This window comes from Kogia breviceps, chromosome 15 (genome assembly GCF_026419965.1).
Source record: "Kogia breviceps isolate mKogBre1 chromosome 15, mKogBre1 haplotype 1, whole genome shotgun sequence".
NCBI classification, from domain to species: Eukaryota; Metazoa; Chordata; class Mammalia; order Artiodactyla; family Physeteridae; genus Kogia; species Kogia breviceps.
In genome coordinates, this window is record NC_081324.1 from 71,322,916 (window position 1) to 71,342,777 (window position 19,862).

General features: G+C 47.8%; 2 protein-coding genes across 8 annotated transcripts in view; one reads left to right on the forward strand and one right to left on the reverse strand.

Annotated features, from left to right (window-relative positions):
• The first annotated feature begins 3,901 nt into the window (after positions 1–3,901).
• Positions 3,902–7,382, forward strand: LHFPL7 (LHFPL tetraspan subfamily member 7). The gene is given in 4 exon segments (XM_059039534.2): positions 3,902–4,063; positions 4,066–4,176; positions 4,972–5,110; positions 7,120–7,382. Coding segments are annotated over 4 exon segments (603 nt in total). The 5' UTR covers positions 3,902–3,973.
• Positions 7,383–13,068: 5,686 nt separating this feature from the next.
• Positions 13,069–19,862, reverse strand: part of SGSM1 (small G protein signaling modulator 1) — an 85,476-nt gene continuing 78,682 nt past the window's right edge. For 5 of the 7 annotated variants that reach the window (XM_067014266.1, XM_067014270.1, XM_067014269.1 and 2 more), the window contains 3 exons: positions 19,435–19,531; positions 18,150–18,317; positions 13,073–15,230 (listed from right to left, as the gene is read on the reverse strand). In XM_067014266.1, coding sequence (XP_066870367.1) covers positions 15,142–15,230; positions 18,150–18,317; positions 19,435–19,531 — 354 coding nt within the window. In that variant the 3' untranslated portion in view covers positions 13,073–15,141. Of the gene's footprint in view, positions 15,231–17,974; positions 18,318–19,434; positions 19,532–19,862 lie in introns of those variants that run through there. The other 2 variants (XM_067014271.1, XM_067014265.1) reach the window with 2 other exon arrangements.

The window sequence follows — 19,862 nt, forward strand, 5'->3', positions numbered from 1 at the left end:
GGAGATTTGGTGTCTAGTGAGAGCACGCTTCCTGGTATATAGATGGCTGTCTTTTTGCTATGTCTTCACATGGCAGAATGGGCAAGGGTGCTCCCTGGGGTCTCTTTATAAGGGCACGAATGCCATTCATAAGTCCACCCTCATGACCTCATCAGTTCCCAAATGCCCATCTCTCAATACCATCACCACTGGGGTTAGAATTTCAACAGGTGATTTTGGGGGGCACACAAACACTCAGTCCACTGCAAAAGGGAAACAGAGGCTTGGAGCCATTACATTACATCATAATTGGACCAGCTCACACAACCAACTTGTAATGGAGCTGGAAAAGCACCAGAAGTCGGGCTGACCTGGCTGTGCAGCTAGGAGAATGAGACAAGGGATGCGGGTCAAAGTCCTCCCCTAAACCCGACTTGCCCATCTTCAGATCTCAGCCTGGATGTCACCTGGCACCCAGGCTGGATCAGGTGCCCCTCCTCTGTGCCTGCCCCAGCATCGCCCTGGGCTTTCTCTTGGTGTGACGCTGTGTCTGTTTTCATCTGTTGATCGATGGGTTGTCAAAATACACATCTCAGACTTCATTTACGCTACACCACACTCAGATATCTCCACCTCTCCTAACAAGCCGGTCCCTCCTGCAGCTTCCCTATCTCGAGTAAGAGCAGCTCCTCCATTCCAGGTGTCAAGGCCAAAAGCCCTGGAGGTATCCTTGCCTCCTCTTGGTCCCTCACACTCCCAAGTCCAATCCATAAGCAAAGCCGGTTGGCCGGACCTACATTTTTCCTTCAACAAAGATCCAGAATCTGCCCCCACCCTCCCTCTCTCCTGTCTCTCGTATCCACTGATGTCTCTCACCTGACCGACTGAAGCTGCCTCTGGTTGCTTCTTCCTCGCCCTTCCTTCTGCCTCTCCTCCATGCAGAAGCCAGAGTGATTCTTTTTTTAAAACACTAGGACAGGTGACGTCACATCTCTGCTCGAGACCACCCACAGACTCCCCATCTCACTCAGAAAGTAAAAGCCAAAGATCTATCATTGCCTACAAGGCCCACCACTCTCCCCCTTTCCTCATTCCTTCCAGTTACCGGGTCCTCTTTGCTTCCGCCAACATGCCAAGTACACACTTACCACAGGGCCTTTGCACCTGCTCCTCCCTCTGCCTGGAATTTCCTCCTCCGTAAATCCACATGGCTTCCTCCCTCAGCTCTTACTCAAAGGTCACCTTCTCATGGGGCTTTCCTGGCCATCCCTGTCGCTCACCATCTCCCTTCCCAGCTTCATTTTCTTCTGTGGCACTTATTTACATCAGGCATCTTATATATTATATCTTTATTGTCTCTCTCTCCCACTAGAGTGTAAGCTCCATGAGGACAGTGGTTTTGTCTGTTTTCCTCACTACTAAACCCCCAGCACCTAGAACAGTTCTCGGAACGTAGTAGATACTCAATAAATAATTGTTGACTGGCTGGAACAGGTGGGAGGGTTGACCAAATTCTAACCCTGGGCAGCTCCTTAAAAAGGCTGGGGTATTTGACTTTTAAACTAATTCCTTAATATCACCTTGGGTTTAGGTCCCAGTCAGGAGCCCGATTTCCTGAGTTTGAGTCCCTGGTCCACCACTCATTTCCTGAGGCTTCGTTTTGTCATCTGTAAAATGGGAACTCAGATAACAGTATTACCCACCCTATCATAGAGGGGCCACAGGCTTAAATTGAATGAGGCACTGAAAGAGTTTAGAATGAGGCTTGATGAGTGCTCAGGAATTGTCAACTGCCATTAACAGTTAAGCACTGAGCTGGAGGAGAAAATATTCAATCCCTTTCATGTTTCTCCTTAGGTGGATTCTAGGTAATTGAAGCCTGGCCGGATGTGGTTTCGGGTTATAATGCCTCATTTACGTTTCTGGGCACCTGGACGGTTGGTGTGATTTTCCCAGGTGACACTGAGCACATTATCTGGAGAACAAAACTTCTTTCAAGGTCAGAAACGCCCGGGAGAGGCACTGGGGCAGCCAGAGAGAGGCAAAATCACGGGCCTCAGTCAGCTCTGGGCTCCCCAGCTTCCTGGCTGGAATTACACCCCTCGGGATCCGTCCAACCCCAAAGTTGAGGCTGATTTTGGCGTGGGACAAAAATCCATCCTCCCTTCCTCTAGGGGCCACGTCTCATTTGCTGGCTGGCTGCCATGAGGTTTTTCTAATCCTGGGAATAAAACGTCTGTGCCACCTTACCCTGACCTACCTTCCCAGGCTTAGCTCAGCCCCTCTCCCTGCAACACACCTGCATCTGACCCCCTAGATCCTTCACAACACCCCTACCCCCATTCCCAGAGGGACGAGGTGACCTCCCCAAGGGGGAAACATGGTTTGTGTGCTTCTTTCCACCACACCATCCTGCTCAGTGACTGAACCCAACACCACATGCCCCCTGGGATTTAGAATCTGCTTTTACAGATGGACAAACTGAGGCCCAGAGCAACGGGGCAACTTGCTCCAGGTCACACACCTGGGAAGTGGCAGAGGGACTGGCTGGCCTCCAAGCCCAGCATTCCGGCCACGTTTAAAGTGCTGGCTGGGCTTAGAGTCCCAAAGTGAAACCCAAGGTTGAAGTCCTGGAAAGTCTCTGTAGGTGCCCTTGGCTGGCTCAGCTGCTTTTGACCCTGGGTGCCCTTAGGCTGCCTCAGCCCCTCTGGGCCTCACTTCTGACCATCAATGACAATGTTGACTATTAGCAAACCACCATCCTGCCTCAGCCTCCTCATCCAACCTCTATTATTATTTTGGTTAAGACCGGACTTGAAATCAACTCTCTTTCTCCTTAAAATAATTTTAATTTAAAATGGATAACCAGTATCACGCCAAAAAATAGAACAAAAACACCACAACAAATACAAGGAAAATCCAGCTACATCCCCCAAATCTCGCTAGACTCCATTGCCTGCTCAAGGCTCCCTGTCTTTTAAAAAGAGGAGATTGACAGATGCTTGGGAGATGATTAAGACCCTTTAGCTCCAACAGAAATTTTCTCCTTGGTGTAAAGAGAAGGAGTGAAGGAGAATTGAAAACTAAATAACTCTTGGCATTTAAGGCTGGGTTCAGGTGCCACCTGACTATTCCTCAAGGGTCATATGTGGCACCACGTGAAACAGCAATATATAAAACAATGCCATTTACATGCATGAAAAATACACATATACTGAACAATATTGATCTTGCAAAAATACCTCCATACAGGGGCTTCCCTGGTGGCGCAGTGGTTGAGAGTCCGCCTGCCGATGCAGGAGACACGGGTTCGTGCCCTGGTCCGGGAAGATCCCACATGCCGCGGAGCAACTAAGCCCGTGAGCCATGGCCGCTGGGCCTGCGCGTCCGGAGCCTGTGCTCCGCAACGGGAGAGGCCACAGCAGTGAGAGGCCCGCATACCGCAAAAAAAAAAAAAAAAAAAAAAAAAAATACCTCCATACAAAAAGATACACATTAAATAATGGTCAGGGATTGAGAGGAGATAGCTGCCGGGCAGGGTGGTTGCTAGAAACACAGCATCTGTGTGTGATTTCGGAAAAGGTGCTCCCTCTGGGTAGAAGCAGACCTTTTGGAAAGTGCCAGCCTTGATGGGCAGAGGGAATGAATGAAGGAATAAATGAATGAATGAATGACACATGAGAGGGGGCTTGCATGGACCAGTGATGATCATTTCCCATGAGGACTGCTTGTGCTCCAAGGTCTGTTTAGGCACTAACATTCATTCTAAAATTTGGAGTTTCGACTTCCAGAACTTGTTAGGGAAAAGACCCACCCTCACCCCAGTTATTAACACCTCCAGGTGCATCCCAGGCCGAAGGGAGGCTAATGACCTGTGATCTAAAGACAGGACCAGATCCCTGGCTGGCCGGGGAGGGGGGACACCTTTGCCAGCCCCTGTTTCTCTCCTTCCACTAATCTTGTCCCTTGACCTCTAGGTCACTGACATCCCCTGATGATGGGTAGCCTGTGGGCAACTCTGGGGCTTTCCCTAACCTGCATCTCAGCCCTCAGCCTCTTCTCTCCTGCCTGGTTCCAGACCACCACACTTTCTCCTTTGGTGTCCTCACCTACTGCTCCTGGCCTCAGGGTAACAGCTGGAACCAGAGCTGCGGGAACTTCAGGTGCCTGGATGATATTCCTGACTTTGCCTGGAAGGTGAGGCGTGGTCTCATCAATTCACTGGGACCTGGCGGTGGGGCACTCTTAAACCCATCAGAGTAAAAAAAAAAGAAAAAAGCCAATTTCTGCCCACCTTCCTTCTAACCTCTGATTCGGTAGGTGCGGGGTGGGGTCTGGCTATCCGCATTTTAGCAAACACCCAGGATGATCCTGAAGGCACCTGCCAGCGTGCAGTGCCTTTGTACAAATTAGGAAAAGGGTGCTCCTTCTTCAGGACACTATACTGCCATCTGCTGGAAAAGTACTGTAGTCAATATGCATTTCTGTGATGACTCCCAAACGCATCTCCTGGAGTTGTGCAGTGCACAACCTGTACACACCTACCTGGTCATCCTCTATCTAAGCGCTGCTAGGTTTGAAAACCACAGCTAAGGTGTTGAAAGTCACTGCAAATTGCCAAATTCAACAATGGGCACAATGGGTTGGGACTCCCAGTTCAGCACCTCTAAGGAAGATTACACAGCCTTCAAAACCGATGATCACAAAGGTGCCTCTCTTGGTGACTCCGCTGTATAGCAGGTACTCAATAAAGGGAGGGTATGGTGGCTGTAGATCTAGATCTTAATTCTGACTCTACCTCTTAAGTAGCTGTGTGCTCTGAGGGAAATGACTCCAATTCCTTATACCTCTGTTTGTTTATATGTAAAACAGGGATAATAATAGCACAGACCTTGTGGGATTTTGAGGACTCAGTAGCTGATCAGTTAAAAAGAGAGAGCAGAGACTGCCCCTACCCCAGACAACACCTTCCCTCCCTTCTCTTCCTGGCAGGTCTCAGCTGTGATGCTCCTTGGAGGCTGACTTCTATTGGCCTTCAACTCAATTCTCTTCCTGTCCTGGGCCTTAGCCCCCAAAGGGCTGTGCCCAAGGAGGGGCAGTGGCCCAATGCCAGGGGTGCAGGCAACAGCAGGTAAATCTTCTATCACATATGTGTTCCAGACATGTTTGTGGAATGAATGAATGAATGGATGGATGGATGAATGAGCCTGTAAGCAGAGTCTTGCCTCCTAGTTGACTCTCAGAGATAAACCCTAGGATTGTAGACTATTCCAGGTCCTTTAACAAGCCAGATATTGGAGGTAGGGAATGGTATACTTAACATCACCCTCTCTTGCCCTTATCCAAACCCAGTCTTAATAATCTGTCCTCCTTTGTTTCTCTCCCATCCATCCACTTTGCATCATTTTTACCAGGACCATCATATACAGTTGGGCAGGTTGTGCACTGCATAAGGGCATCCAGCTAAGGGCTGAGAGCTGCTGAAATCTAACCATGCTCCAATTCCTAAGCTGTGAAACTGCAGGGCTGCGTCTGCCCGGCTGCATCTGCTTTTCTCTAATTCACACATCGGCTTGGGATGATCTAGCTCAGGTCTTGCTTGAACCTTCATCCAAGTAATTCTCCACCATCTCTCACCTGGTTTAGAGGTGAGCACCTCACACATCTCCCTGCTGCCACCCTTGCCCCCTACAGTCTGTTTGCCACACTCTGGCCAAGTGGGTCCTGTTAAAGCTGAAATCAGACCATACCACTCGGACTGGCTTAACCGCGCCAATGACTTCCCGTTACCGATGAGGCTCCACCGATGAAGCCTTCATTCGCTCACTGACCTCATCTCTTACCTGCTCCACCAGGCTCAGCATGCTCCGGCCAAACTGGCTTTCTTTCTGTTGCTCGTGAAAACCAAGCTTGTTCCCTCTGCCTGGAATTCTCTCTTCTCAGATCTTCACATCTTGCTCCTCCCACTTCATTAAGGGCTCTGCTCCAATATCACTGCCTCAGTGGGGGTCTTCCATGACCTCAAGGTAAGGGAGCTTCCCTCTCCTTAGAGTCTCCTTCCTCTTACCTTGCTTTCCATTTTTCATAGCACTTACCTGCCTGCTTGATTACTGTGCACCTCTCTCCACTAGAACATCAGCTCCATGAGGGCAAGGACATGTCTGCCTTGATATCACCAGCATCTAACACGGTACTTTGCACATAATAGTTGCTCATTAAATATTTGTTGAATCAACAGATGGAGATACAGTACTTGTCCTCCAGTGTCTAATGGGGGTGGGGTGTATTAGGCAGTTATAACTCAGTGGATATTTGGCACAAGAGGATGAGCACAGGATGCAAAGAAAAACTCCAAGCGGTACCTGACCCAGTGTGTGGAAGGTGTTAAGGAAGGCTTCCTTGAGGAGGCATCACTGAGATGAATCTGGAAGGATGAGTGGGAGTTAACCAAATGTAGAAGGGGGTTTCAGGTAATGGGAACATCACATCACGGGCAAAGGCATAGAGACAAGAGCAAGGCATGTGTAGGGAACTTCAAGTGGACGAGAGTGACTGAAGGGTGGCTGCAGGTCACGTGACTCTCCTGCACGGGGAGTGCCTTCTAGGTGCGGAGGTGTCTGGTTCGTTTTCTTAGTATCATTAGTACCTTTGACAGAGTGCCTAACAGTTTTCACGAATGAGTGCATGGATAGATGGATGGGTTGGTGAATGGATGGAGTAGGGTGGGTAAGTAGGTGGATGAGCTGAGGGATGCATCAATAGACATATTACTGGAAGAATGGATGAATGGATAGATGGGTGGAAGGATGGGGAAAATGGGTAGATTGGAATATGGATGGATGGATGGATGAATTGGTGGAAGGCAGGTGGCTAAATGGGTGGTTGGTTGGATGGATGGATGGGTGAGTGAATGGATAGGTAGGTGGAGGAATGGAGAGAATGAGTGGATGGGTGAGTAGATGGACAGATGGGTGGAAGGCTAAGCTGAGTGATCGGTGGATAAGAGGATAGATGAGCCAATAAATGAGTGGATGGATGGATGGGTGGGTGGATAGGAGGGTGGATGAGTGAGTCCTGGGATGGAAAGGCAGCCCAGAGCCCCTTGACCGACACACTGGTTTTCCTTGCTGCTGTTTCTAGCCATCGCCTCCATTGTGGGCCTGCTGGTTTTCCTGATCAGCTTGGCCTCCCCATTTGCCAAGGAAGCCTGCTTAGCCTCCTCTGTGTACCACAGTGGTCAGTGCCAGCTGGGCTGGGGCTATGTGACTGCCATCTTCCACACAGTCCTGGCCAGCCTCCTGCCCACGTTCAGGTGGCTCCACGTGACCGAGGTCCAGCGAAGGACCATCCTCTTCTCCAGTGACACTGAGAGCATCATCCTGGTGCCAGAAATGAGCAAATAAAAATATCTCAGGAGGAGCAAAAAGAGCCCATGCAACCGTTGTATGAAATCACCACGCACCCAGGTTCAAATCCCACCTCTGCTGCTTCCTTGCTGTGTGACCTCAGACAAGACACTTCACTTCTCTGGGCCTTGTTGTATACTTCTGTAAAATGGGTGTGTGTGTGAAATAATGCCTACCTCATAGGGTTGCTATGAGAATTAACTTAAGATGCTGTGCATAAATAAAGCCCTTAGCATGATGTTAGGCACTAGTATTCAATAAACTTTAGCTATAATTATTATAATCCCTATCTCACAGGACTGTGGTGAGGATAAATCTATTCATGAAAAGTACCTGGGGCAATTCTGAATCTGTGGTCACCACTCAAATACTACATCTTTTAATAAGTATGTGCATATTCTGTATGAGAGAATAAAATAAAAATATTCCTCCCTTTTTATAACTCCTCCTCTTGGAGAATTTGAAAATTTTTCATTTTCCCATCAAACCCCTAGTGAGTGCCCCTTATAGATGAGAGTTGGTCCAGTGCTGGGGTAGGGATTGAGGGGGGCGTCAGGCAGTAAGGACCTATCTCACACCTCCATGGATAATCCCACTGATGTGGAAACTTCACTGCTATTTGGGGCACGAGGCCCCTCACAATCCAGTCCAAACCTCTCTCTTCAGCTTCTTTCTTGTCATTCACCCAACCCTGCGCGTCTCCCTCCAGCCACACTGAATTCTGAGCCCACAGTAGGTCTCTTCACAGCTCCACCCCTTTGTACACATTGCTCTCTCTGCCAGGGATGGAGCCAGTCTGTTGCCTTTGCTTATCAAAACCCATCACCCTTCTCTGGGAAGAGCGCCCTAATCTTCCCTTGGGGAATGACCTTCAGCAACTCTCTGACCACCCCAGGCTTTAGGATGGACAAGTGAGTCCTTCTGGCCAGTCAAGCCCAGTCAGAATGATTGGTTTAGAAATGGGCATGGGACCTGTATAAGCCAACATGGACAAGAGTGGAACCACCAGACAGACAACGATGGAGCTCTAAAGACTTCACTTGAGTAGCTGGATGCAGCCATGCCTGCTCCCCTACCTGCTAGAGACATAGTCACAGGCAGCTCCAGGCTGGTACCCCTCTAGTTAGACTGCCCAGAAGAAAGAGTGAACAGCTCTTTTCCCAGGGAAGGAATCTGATTGGCCAGAACTGGGTCATGTGCCCACCTTGGGGGGAGGGGCATGTCAGCAATCTCACTAGACTGTAACTATAGTTATAATGTAGGAGATACATTTCCCCAGAAGAGGGGAGAAGTTGCTGGTCCTAGAATGGGGCAAGGATGCCAGGCAAGCAAAAACATTTGATACCAAACTCTCTCTTTAAGGGAAGCTTTATTATCTACATTTCACAAAAGTGAAAACTGAAGCTCAGAGAGACAAAGTCACTTGCCCAAAGTCACACAGCTGATCAGTGGCAGAGCTGGGATTTGAATCCAGGTCTGTCAGACTCTGTGATGGAGGCAAAATAACACCTGAATTTGTGATCTCTGCCCCGACCCAGCTCACCAAACTCTTTTGGTTTCAAATATTCAATTAAGAACATCTGTAAATAACACTATTATATTATTAGAGTGATTCCATTATTTTGAAAACACACAAGCCACAGAGAATGCAGCTTGCGTTCGTCTTTCAGAAAAAAACAATAAGGACAATAATTACTTTAAAAAGTAATAGAATAATGGAATAAAGTAATAGAAAACCTAGGAAGCCACCACATGGTATCCAAATGGACTCGAAGACCAGTGGTATGTTTCAAGTGTCATCAGAAGCACTTTGATGTGAGTCAGGCTTCTGTGGGAAGATTCCAGAAGGCCCCGGCAGCATCCCAGTGCAAAAAGCAGCAAGTAGATGCCACCAAGAAGAAGCCCAAACTCAGCTTCAGGTCACCCACCTGCGCTAGGGATGAGCCGCCCCCTCTATGTAATAACCTTACAGTAGCTCCCAAGTTCCTTAATTTTCTCCTTCAACAATTTCAGCAATGCCAAAGGCAGCAAATCTGCAGCCTATGAAGCAGAAGCATTTACACAGACGCTGTCTTTATTTGACAAGAGACAGAGGGATCTGTCTTCTTTTCTGTTCATCATAATAAGAGGTATTTGTTTGCAGGAGCCCTTTACCTGCCGAGGCTGGAAATCACTGTGCCCACAAGACTGAATAAAGCAAGCCAGGAAGATACTGGAGGATTCCTGCCCAGCACCTCGATGTAATGGAAAGTCCCTAGGGAACAGCATCGTTCTGTAGGTCATTTGAATTCTACTAGGTTGACTTAGCAATGGATTGGCAAGCTGGCACTTCAAAAAGGATCAAACTGTGCTGTGCTCCTTCTAGAATCTCTACCTGTCCTGGGCTCAAGCTCTCAATGTGTCCAGCAGCTTAAAAGCCAGCAGCACAGAGACCCAAGAGCCCTTCCCTGACTCAGCAGAACCCGATGCAAACTGCAGAGTCAGAGCGGGTTTTGCTCCTGCCAAGAACAGATGGCCTCACCACACCTAACTCCAGTTGCTCTGTCATAGCCCCAGAGGGCTCAGAGCTCATTCCTTCCCCAGTTCTCCTCCAGGAGCTGTGTCAAAGATTCACCTGAGAACCTGAGCAAGACAGATGATGGGAACTCAGGGAAACTGAGGTCCCAACCAGGAAATCATCCCCAGTGAAGCTAGGGGCAGAGGGTCCCAGTGAAAAGATGGGGGCCAGGACTGAATCCAGACCCAAGGGAGGCATTATTACCCCCAGTTCACAGAAATGAAAACGAAGGCTCAGAGAGGCAAGGTCACTTGCCCAAAGCCACACAGCCAGGAAGTGGCAGAGTTGGGATCCTAAGTCATCCCTCCCCAAGCATGTGGACAAAGATATAGGACATGATTTTAGTTGGTGTGGTGAGAAAGTCACTCCCACTTCAATCCTCCTTGAAGTCCTCCAAGAAGAAAGGCTCATCTAGTGCTAGCATATCTTTAACCTCTCAAACCCTTAGTGCATCTCTTCTTAACGGCAAGAGAGCAAGCTTCAGAAAGTCTTTGGTGGGAAATAGTATTTTGGCAAAATAATAATATTTATTTTTACAACCATCTTCTGTTTATGCAAATGATCCTAGCTTGCCATAAGTTTGAAGTTTTTAAAAAATGAGTTGATCTAAAGAAAACTAGTAAAGGGACTTTCCCTGGTGGTCCCGTGGTTAAGATTCCACGCTTCCATTGCAGGGAGTGCAGGTTCGCTCCCTGATCGGGGAACTAAGATCCCACATGCAACATGATGTGGCCGAAGAGTAAAAAGAAGAAAGAAAACTAGTAAAGATAGAATAGTACAGATGGTACACAGATATGGTCCAAATCATAAAGGTGGACTGCAGGTGACTTGAGTTTGATGCTGTCATAAAACTTGGGGAGAAGACTCATTGATTGATGGATCTAATGTCTCTCAAACTTGAGTATCTGTTGAAAAGGCAAGAAATCTAAACCACTTCCTCCCACGGCCCTTGACTGTGCCCTCCCCTCCTTTCCCCAATGGGCTGCTGGGACCTCAGGCCTGGGAGAGGAGGAGAGAGGGATAAGAAGGAAGATGAAACAGGATGCCATAAATGGTCGCAGCATTCTGAAATGAGATGGTCGGGGCCTCCCAAACCCTTTGCATAAGTGCTTCTCAGTTGCCCCACGGCCTCTCCCACAAGCCAAATGGAAAGCTTGAGGTGAAAAGAAAATGGAACGTGATTTAGAAGAGAGATGACAGAGCAGCCAGAGGGTCTAAACCCAGCAGTGTTGTTCTGAATGAGAACAGCAACATTCAGGCAGAAGACATGGTGACAGACAGTATCCACATGCTCACGGCTACAAGGAAAGGAGGCAGAAGGAGGAGAGGAGAGGAATCGGAGGGATGGGGGAAGGAGAAGATAAAGAAATGGAGGAAAAGACAGAGGAGGAGGCAGAGGAAGAAGAAGAAAAGGGGGGAAGGAGGAGTCCACAGTGACAAGTGTGTGTGCCGTACACATGGCAAAAAGACCCCTTCTCCATCCGTGCTGAGTCACGAAAACGTGCCTGGTGGCCCAAGACTCATCTTCTCACATCTGTGCAAGGTGCAAATGCATGTGTTTAGGAAAACCTTTACAAAAGCAAAACATTCCCTTAGGATTTTTTCCCCACAAAATATATCGTCCTTTACCGTAAGTCAATAGTGCACGTAACTGCACATTTGTACACACATAACAGGTATGCTGGTGGTACCCAGGTCTGGTGGTGCCAGGCAGCTGCAAGAATAGTGGGTCCTCCAGGAGGAGGGCCACGTGTACCAGGCTATGGCTGCAGTTGGGGAAATGAGACCAGTGGCTTCAGAGGATGGTCAGAACATCAGGACCAGTCTTTGCTCTCAGAAGCTTCTCCCAGGAAGAAGCAGACCTTCCCACTAAGAGAGCCCCATGTGGGCCAGCAAAAGACAAGTCCCCACCTGCCTGCTGCTTTGTGGCTTCAGACTTGCCTCTGCTGGCAATCTTCCAAGAAAGTGGTGACTTGGGCTCAGCCAGGCCACCAATGCCACCTGAAACTCCTTTACTTTGCTGGCTTATTTGGAAACTAACTTTTTCTATAGAAACCCTGACGTTTTGATGGGTGCTCATTAGATTAAATCAAGCTTTGCTTCTGCAGCGGAAAACCAGAAGTTTCCCTTGGCACATGGTTAGAGGCTGCTGGGGCTGGAGACCCATGCGAGGTCTCCATTGCCCAAAGACTGTGGTTTAGAATGGCAGCCATGAGTGGGAATCATAGATATTAAGGAGATAAGTTGACGGTCTATGGGAACACTGGGGGCGAGAGAGGAGCTAGCTCAGCAGTGGGGATACAGTGAGGCATCAACTTAGAGGTATACTCTTGACTCCAATGGCTGACCATCTTGGGACCCCTCCTGTGCATGGACCTTGGGATACGTGGTAGACTGTTTGCAAAAATACTCAATTATTTCCCTGCCTGTATTTACAGCCCTTTTCATTGTCACTTTTCAAAACCTCCCATCAACTGGTGGAATCTATTTCTCCATCCTTTCAATCTGAGCTCAGCCATATGACTTCTTTGACCAAAAGAATATAGTAGAAATAACTTTATGCCAATTCCAATCCTAGGTCTCAAGAGGCATTGCACACTTTTGTTTGCTCTCTTAGAAACTGCCATCATGGCCATGTAAACAAGCCTGAGCTAGCCTAATGGAGGATGAGAGATACATGGCCCAGTTTCTCCCACTATCCTAGCCAACAGCCGGCCAACTGTCAAAAGCAGAGTTGCCTGGCTGGTCATCAGCTGACCAGAGACACACAAAGAAGTTGAGCTGAGACCAGAAGAACCGCCCAGTTGAACCCAGCTCATATTGTTGACCTACAGAATCATCACAAGCTAAATAAATGGCTGTTTGAAGCCACTAAGATTTGGGGTGGTTTGTTACACAGCATTACTTGTGGTAACAGCTAACTGATACAAAGGATGAGATGAGATTCACCAGCCTTGAACTTTCAGGGGAAAGACCAGGGAGCTATCATAAGAATATGTCCCTCTCTGTGTCTGGGTCACTGAGGTGGGGTGGAGGGTGGGATATGAGGACACAGTCTTCAGAAGCAAGCATTTCTTTCTTTCAAATTAAAAAGAAAATCCCCAAACACTGAAACAAAAAATAACCCAGGTTCACGTTTCTGTTTATATATATTTTCTCTCTCTATAGACACAACTCTGTAGTAAACTGTAACAAGATATGCTGGCAACACTGAGAAAAGGAGGGCACTCCATAGATAAAACAACTCGCACACATACGATTCAGGGACACAAGGACACACACAACGTACAAAGATCCGAATAAACACAGTAAGCCGAATAAATAGGAGTTATTCCAAATCACAACCACGACGCTCTCCGGAACACCACGAGAGAAAGCAGACAAGAGATCTTGTGCTGTACTTTCAGACTAGTCTGTCAAAAAATACGTAAGAATCGGAAGGTCTAGGACCTGGGTCTTGCTAAAATAACATCCTCTGTAGTGAACAGTTGAATGGCAATATAAACTTTTATCTGGAGGGGACTTTCATACATTTTCTCCCATCTTGGGAAGGTGGGGGACTAGGGCGAGGAGATGCTTTCTCACAGAGCGTTCTTTGGAAGCGAGGGCCGTCTAGTCTCATCCATCCTGCCCAGGACACCCTACTCAGGCGGAAGTTCAGTGCAACCTAAAGTGCTGGGTCCCAGGGAAGCGCCTTCACAAGCACGCCAGGCAGGGGATTACTCCCTCTCCTGGTTTGCTCAGGATGGAAGGACTAATGCACTCTCTCTGCGAATGCTTCAAAGTGCTTGACGAATCTCCTACCCTCTCCAAAATCCTACCTGCCATTCTTGGGAAGAGCATCCCTCCCCAACTCTGTTTCTCCTGACTCCAGTATGCTCTCGGAAGAGAAGGGCTGGCAGGACCGCTCTCCTGGGAGGACAGGTAGGCAGGGTAAACTAGCTCGCTTAGGGTCTGTTTGGGGATTGGTGACCCTCTGTGTGAAGACATGGAGGGGACCATTTCCAGTCTGGTCTGTGACCCTGGCATCAGTTCATCAGCTGATGTTTCTTTCCCAAGGAAAACACCCGCCATACCCTACCTGGGCCATCCTCTGTCCTCCTTTCCCTCCTTTGTCCTGAGTGAGCAAGGGCACTTAGAGAAAAGCCAGCCTCCCTAAACAAGTGGCTTGCACCAACACACATCTTCCAAGCTTCTGGAACATCAGACCCGATGTATGGAAGGAGAGGCGAGGTCCTCCCTAGGAAGAGAGGAAGGGGATGTGGACTCTGCCCTGCCCAGGGGCCCCTGAGCAGGACCCGGAAGAGGCCTATCTCATGCTTACAGACATTTCTCACAGGCAGACGTCTTTCTTTAAAAGAAGAAAAAAGTCTCTCCTGGGCCAGGTGGAGGAGAAAAAAATGAGAAATATACAACGGTTGAAATCCCAGACCCCAAGAGAGATGTGCAAAGGACCCCATGTGCCTTTTCTAAACGGAAGAAAGTCTCAGGATATAGGCGGCTCAGGTACAAAGAAAGTGGAGAGGGAGACACATTTGTAGTCCCTCCTCCAAGCCAGTGGTTCTCAAATGGGGCTATTTGGCAATGTCTGGAGGTGCTCCGGGATGTCACAAGGGGTTGGGGAGGAGGGTGCTACTGGCATGTAGTAGGTAGACGCCAGGGATGCTGCTCAAATTCCAACAGTGCACAGGGCAGCATCCCTCAAAAAAGCATTAAATGTCAACAGTGCTCTGCTCCAGGCCAACCTTCCAGCCACGTTCTGCACATCTCCTCTGTACTCCTTTCAGAGTGCAGAGGTAGCCCCACAGACCTCTCCTATACCATTTTCCAAAAAGTTCCCTCCCCAAGTCTCATCCGACAAGACAGTTGGAGGGATGGGAGAGAAGAGGGAGGAGACCATTCCTGGGACCATGAACGAAGATGTTCCCTCCACACACCAGCAACTCCCAACTCCCACAAGGGAGAAATCCCAGACTTGGGCGATCTTTGGTCAAACAGGAAAACATAAGGCTGAACTGAAGGGGCAACCCCTCGATCCCACCTGCCTGGTGGCCAAAGTTGGGGTACTTTCTCTTTGCACAGAGGTCCATGCTTGGGAACAGATGCCAGGACCTTGCTCCCTGGGCAGCCAGGAGGAGAAGCAGGCAGGACAGGCAGGTGGGTGGAGGCTTGGTTGACGCTGCCTGGGTGACGTGGTCCTCACTTGTTCTCAATCAGGGTCTGCACCTTGTACACGAGGTCCCGGGCCAGCTTCAGGACCTGTTTGGTGTTGTGTCGCTCGGCCATTTCTGAAAGGGCGGAAGCAAAATCTCATGAGCCTCTTTCTCTGTCCATCCTTGGGACGCACTTTCAGTGCCTGGAGAGGCCTCTGGGGTATCCCCAACATCATCATCATCTGGCATCACCCCCAGAGCAGTTCTGGAAGCAGAGACTTTGGGGAAGGCCTGCATCTCTAGACCTCGGTTTCCTCATCTGTAAAATGGGAACCATAACAGTACCTACTTCACAAGGTTACTGTGAGATCAAACGAGACAAAGCTGGCTCTCAGTGTGTGTGTTTAAAAACATGTTAGGTCCTCCCACCACCCTCCTACAAACATAATGACTGGACACCTTTTAAGAAAGCAATGCCAGGCACATGGTAGATGCTTAAAAGTAGAGAAGGAAGGAAGCAACAGAAGGAGAGGAGGAGGGGAGGGGAGAAAGCACCAATAATCACTTTGTCAAGAGTGACACAAAATGATCAGCTCTTCAAAGCAGAATAATCCTTAGACATTTATCATAAAGAAATCATTTGGGGACTTCCCTGGTGGTCCAGTGGTAGTCCCCACCTCCCAGTGCAGGGGACGTGGGTTCGAATTCTGGTCAGGGAACTAAGATCCCACATGTCACGGGGCAACTAAGCCCGCGTGCCACAACTACTGAGCCCACATGCCGCACATGACAGAGCCCACGTGCTCTGGAGCCCGTGCACCACAACTAGAGAGAGACAACCCGCATGCCACAGCTAGAGAGAACCCCGCATGCCACAACAAAAGATCCCGCGTGCCACAATGAAGATCCTGCGTTCCGCAACTAAGACCCGACGCAGGCAAGTAAATAAATAAATAAATAAAATTGAAATAAAAATAGGGATAAGTAACATTAAAAAAAAAGAACCTCAAAAAAAACCAAACAAACAGGAAAGAAAGAAATCATTTGGTAGAAGAAAAAAAGAAAAACAAACAAAAACACTAGCACCATGGTTCCCAAACTGGGTGCTGAGGAATCCCAGGGTGCCACAGTGAACACATGGGAAACTTTGAGGGAAATACAGCTATCTTCCACATCTGCTGAACACCACATAAACTGCTAATGCGAGTGAGTTTGCAAATTTCATGACATTCCTATTAACGGCTTTACAGCTTTGCAAAAACTAGGTTTGCAGCAAGCAGTTGCCGTGATAAAAGCAAGTGTCATATGAAAATCACTGTGGAATAGGAAATGAAGGTGGTGGGGTTCAAAATGATTCCAAGGTTTGAGAAGTTGTGCAAAGCCCAACAGGTGAACACACCCATTAGTAACTGTACTTATTTATTTATTTTTATTTTGGCCACGCCATGTGGCATGTGGGATCTTAGTTCCCCGACCAGGAATTGAACCCATGTCCCTTGCATCAGGAACACGGAGTCTTAACCACTGGACCACCAGGGAAGTCCCAGTAACTGTACTTATTTAAATATAAAATAAAAATACGATTTTCTTTTGACTTACACGTATTATTTTTTCAAATGGCTACTAAGTTGTTAGGATAGATATACTTATTAGGTGGTTTGGACCTAACTAGTTACTGAATGGAACTTTTGGTCCGGGTGCCATGAAAACTTTACAGAGACATTAGGGGTGCCGTGGACTGAGAAAGTTTGAGAACCTCCACGCTAAGATAGGAATTGCTTTGGGTTCTCAATCACACCCTCAAACCGAAAACAACCTAGATGCCCCATCAGAAGGAACGGTTCAGTAAGTTATGAACAGTCACTTGAGGTGTATTCTGCTGTCTTAAAAAATGATTATATGGAAGATGGTTTTTAAAACATTAAGCGGAAAAAACCCTAGATACAACTGGATTCTGAAATGGTAACAACATAAAAATATACATTACTTTGAGAAAGACTAGATGGAAAAAACATTTTTAAAAAAATGAACCCACTAAGTACAGCATGGTTTCCTGGATTCGATCCTGGAGCAGAAAAAGGATTAGTTAAAAACCAAGTGAAATCAAGTCAGTCTGTAGTTTAGTTGATAATAATATATCAATGTTAATTGCTTTGTTCTACAAACATACGGGGATCAGGTAACATAATAACATTAGGGGCAGCTGGGTGAAGGGTATTGGAAACTCTCTGTACTATCTTTGCCAATTTTCTCTAAATCTAAAATTATTCCAAAATAAAAAAGCTTCTTTAAAGAAAACGAAGAATGTTTCCAGTGTAAGGTCATCACAGGTGGCTTTTCTCTTCTTTTGCTTTTTCCAAAACCTTCTTTAGTTTAAGAAAATGTTTTAATAGTGATAATATTGATAGTAGCAACAGCTTTTATTCATAGTAACAGCTATGAGCCAAGTACCACCTGACTGATGGGCTTTATATCCTTGTGGTCTCATTAAATCCTCCTGACATCTCCGTGAGGGAGGTGTTAGTACCATTTTATCCCCAAGGACTCTGAAGCCCAGAGACATAAAGTCATTTGCCCGTCACACAGCTCCCAGGTGGCAAGGCTGGGATCAGAATCCATCTCTGTTTGATTTCAAAGACTGTGCCTTTTTCATGCCATTTCAACTGCTTTCCTGTATCTGCCCTCCCTACACATATCAACCCTCTGAAGAAGACACTGTTACTCCATTTCCCAGATGAGGAAGCAGATGTTTAGAGAGAGGGCAAGTGACGTGTCCATGGCACAGCTGGTTAATGGCAGAGCCAGGGATGCTCCCTGAGCCTGATTTCAACACCTAGGCCCCTTCTGCCAGATCCCTGAGAAAAACATACAGGGATCACTCAGCATTACAAGATGTTAACTCATCCATTTGGAAATAGCTGCAAGTGGGGAGAACCCTCCTCCATCCCCTTCATGGTGCATCAGTCTCAGTGACCCTCCATCCCTCTCCAGGCCCCAGGAAGGGGCCCTGCAGAAGCCTGCACCCCTCAGATAAGACCCTGGTCACGTGGATACCATTAAAAAATTTGATGATGTCTGTGAAATCCATGTTGTTCTCCAAGATGATATCACGGTAGACCTCCACCAGCGCCAGCGCGATGAACAGGACATAGTGGGCGGACGACACATGTTTGGCTGCCCAGATGGTCTCCCAAACAGAGAAGACGTCATCATAGATGAGTTCTGCCGGGACACCAACACACACGCGCAGGGGGAGAGTCAGTCACTGAGCTCACGGTGCTGCCCTCCCTCTGGAGAGATCCCAGGCCAGCCGTGGTCTGCGCTTCTGTCCTGGAGCAGTGGACAGAGCTCAGGCCAGGAGACAGGAGACCTGACACTGTCATTTGACAGAAGCCTCAGTTTTCCCCTCTGTAGATAGGCTATGCAAACCAGGTGGGTTGTAATTTTCCAACTCTGACTGACATCCTGTAAGTGGAGGAACCGGGCACATGCAGATTTGATTTACATTGACCTGTCCTTGCCCTGCCCCTTGGTCAGTGTCCCCCTCTCTCCCTGCTCCCTCCATCTCTTTTAGCACCAATGGGGGTATCTACTTTTCTCCCCGCACCCAGGCAGAGCTGGCTGCTGCCTCTGGGTCTGGTAAAGAGATAGAATAGAGCAATAATGAAAAGTAAGCAATAATGAAAAGTAATAGAGTAATAATGAAAAGTGGACATATTCCTATGTCCAATAAACTCAGTCTGAATCCTGGCCCCATCACTTACTAGTAAGGTGACCTTGGGCTAGTTACTTCCCCTCCATGAGCCCTCCTCTTTCCTCATCTGTAAGTGGGGTGATACTAATAGTAATAAAGGACTGAAAAATAATACATAGAAATGGCTCAGCACAGTGCCTGGACCTTAATAAGCACCTCCATTGTTAGCATCACCCCAAATTGGCAATGCACCGTGTCAGACATCATTTCTAAGTCACGTGTGAAAGATGCTCTATGGGCTTCAGAGTTCTTGGCCTCTGATAAGCAGCTTAATAGAATGGAAGGGAACGGGGCTTAGGTAGACAGAGTGGGTCTCAGATCCCGGCTTTATTATTCCTAGCTCTGAATTTAGTTCTTCTCAGTCTTAGTCTCCTCATCTGTAAAATGGGGACTGTGACAACACCTACTGTATAGTGTCTCTGCAAGATAAGCTGGGTGAACTGATAGTCAGAACTCAACAAATGGGCATTACTCTCTTCCACTGGCTTTGTTACAACCCCTCCCAGCCTCACCTCCGCGGTACCTTTTCCCCTGAGATTCTGCTACAAAGAGTCTGAGAACAAGTTTCCAGTTTGAAGTCTGTACCTCGCTTGAAATCCAGCAGGAACCAGCGGTAGCAGAAGTAGAAGTGAGTGTAGTCCCCATTCTGATGCATCAACTCAAAGAGCTCTGAGTCCAGGATCTGTCAGAGAAAGGAAAGATAGGCATCAGCCTCCTGGGCAAAGGCTAGACTAGAGGGGACAGCTGAATAAATGATGCTACGTGCCCACACCAGACACCATACAGCCCTTAACAACCAGGTGGAGTTTAAAAACGGGCAAAGGATTTGAGATGGAAATCAACCTAGCTCAACCTAACCCCATCATGTCTCTAAAGAAGATGTGCAAATAGCCAATAAGCACGGGAGATGCTTACCATCAGCAGCAATTAGGAAAATGCAAATCAAAACCATAATGAGATACCACTTCACATGCACTAGGATGGCTATAAGAAAAATGACAGACAACAAAGTG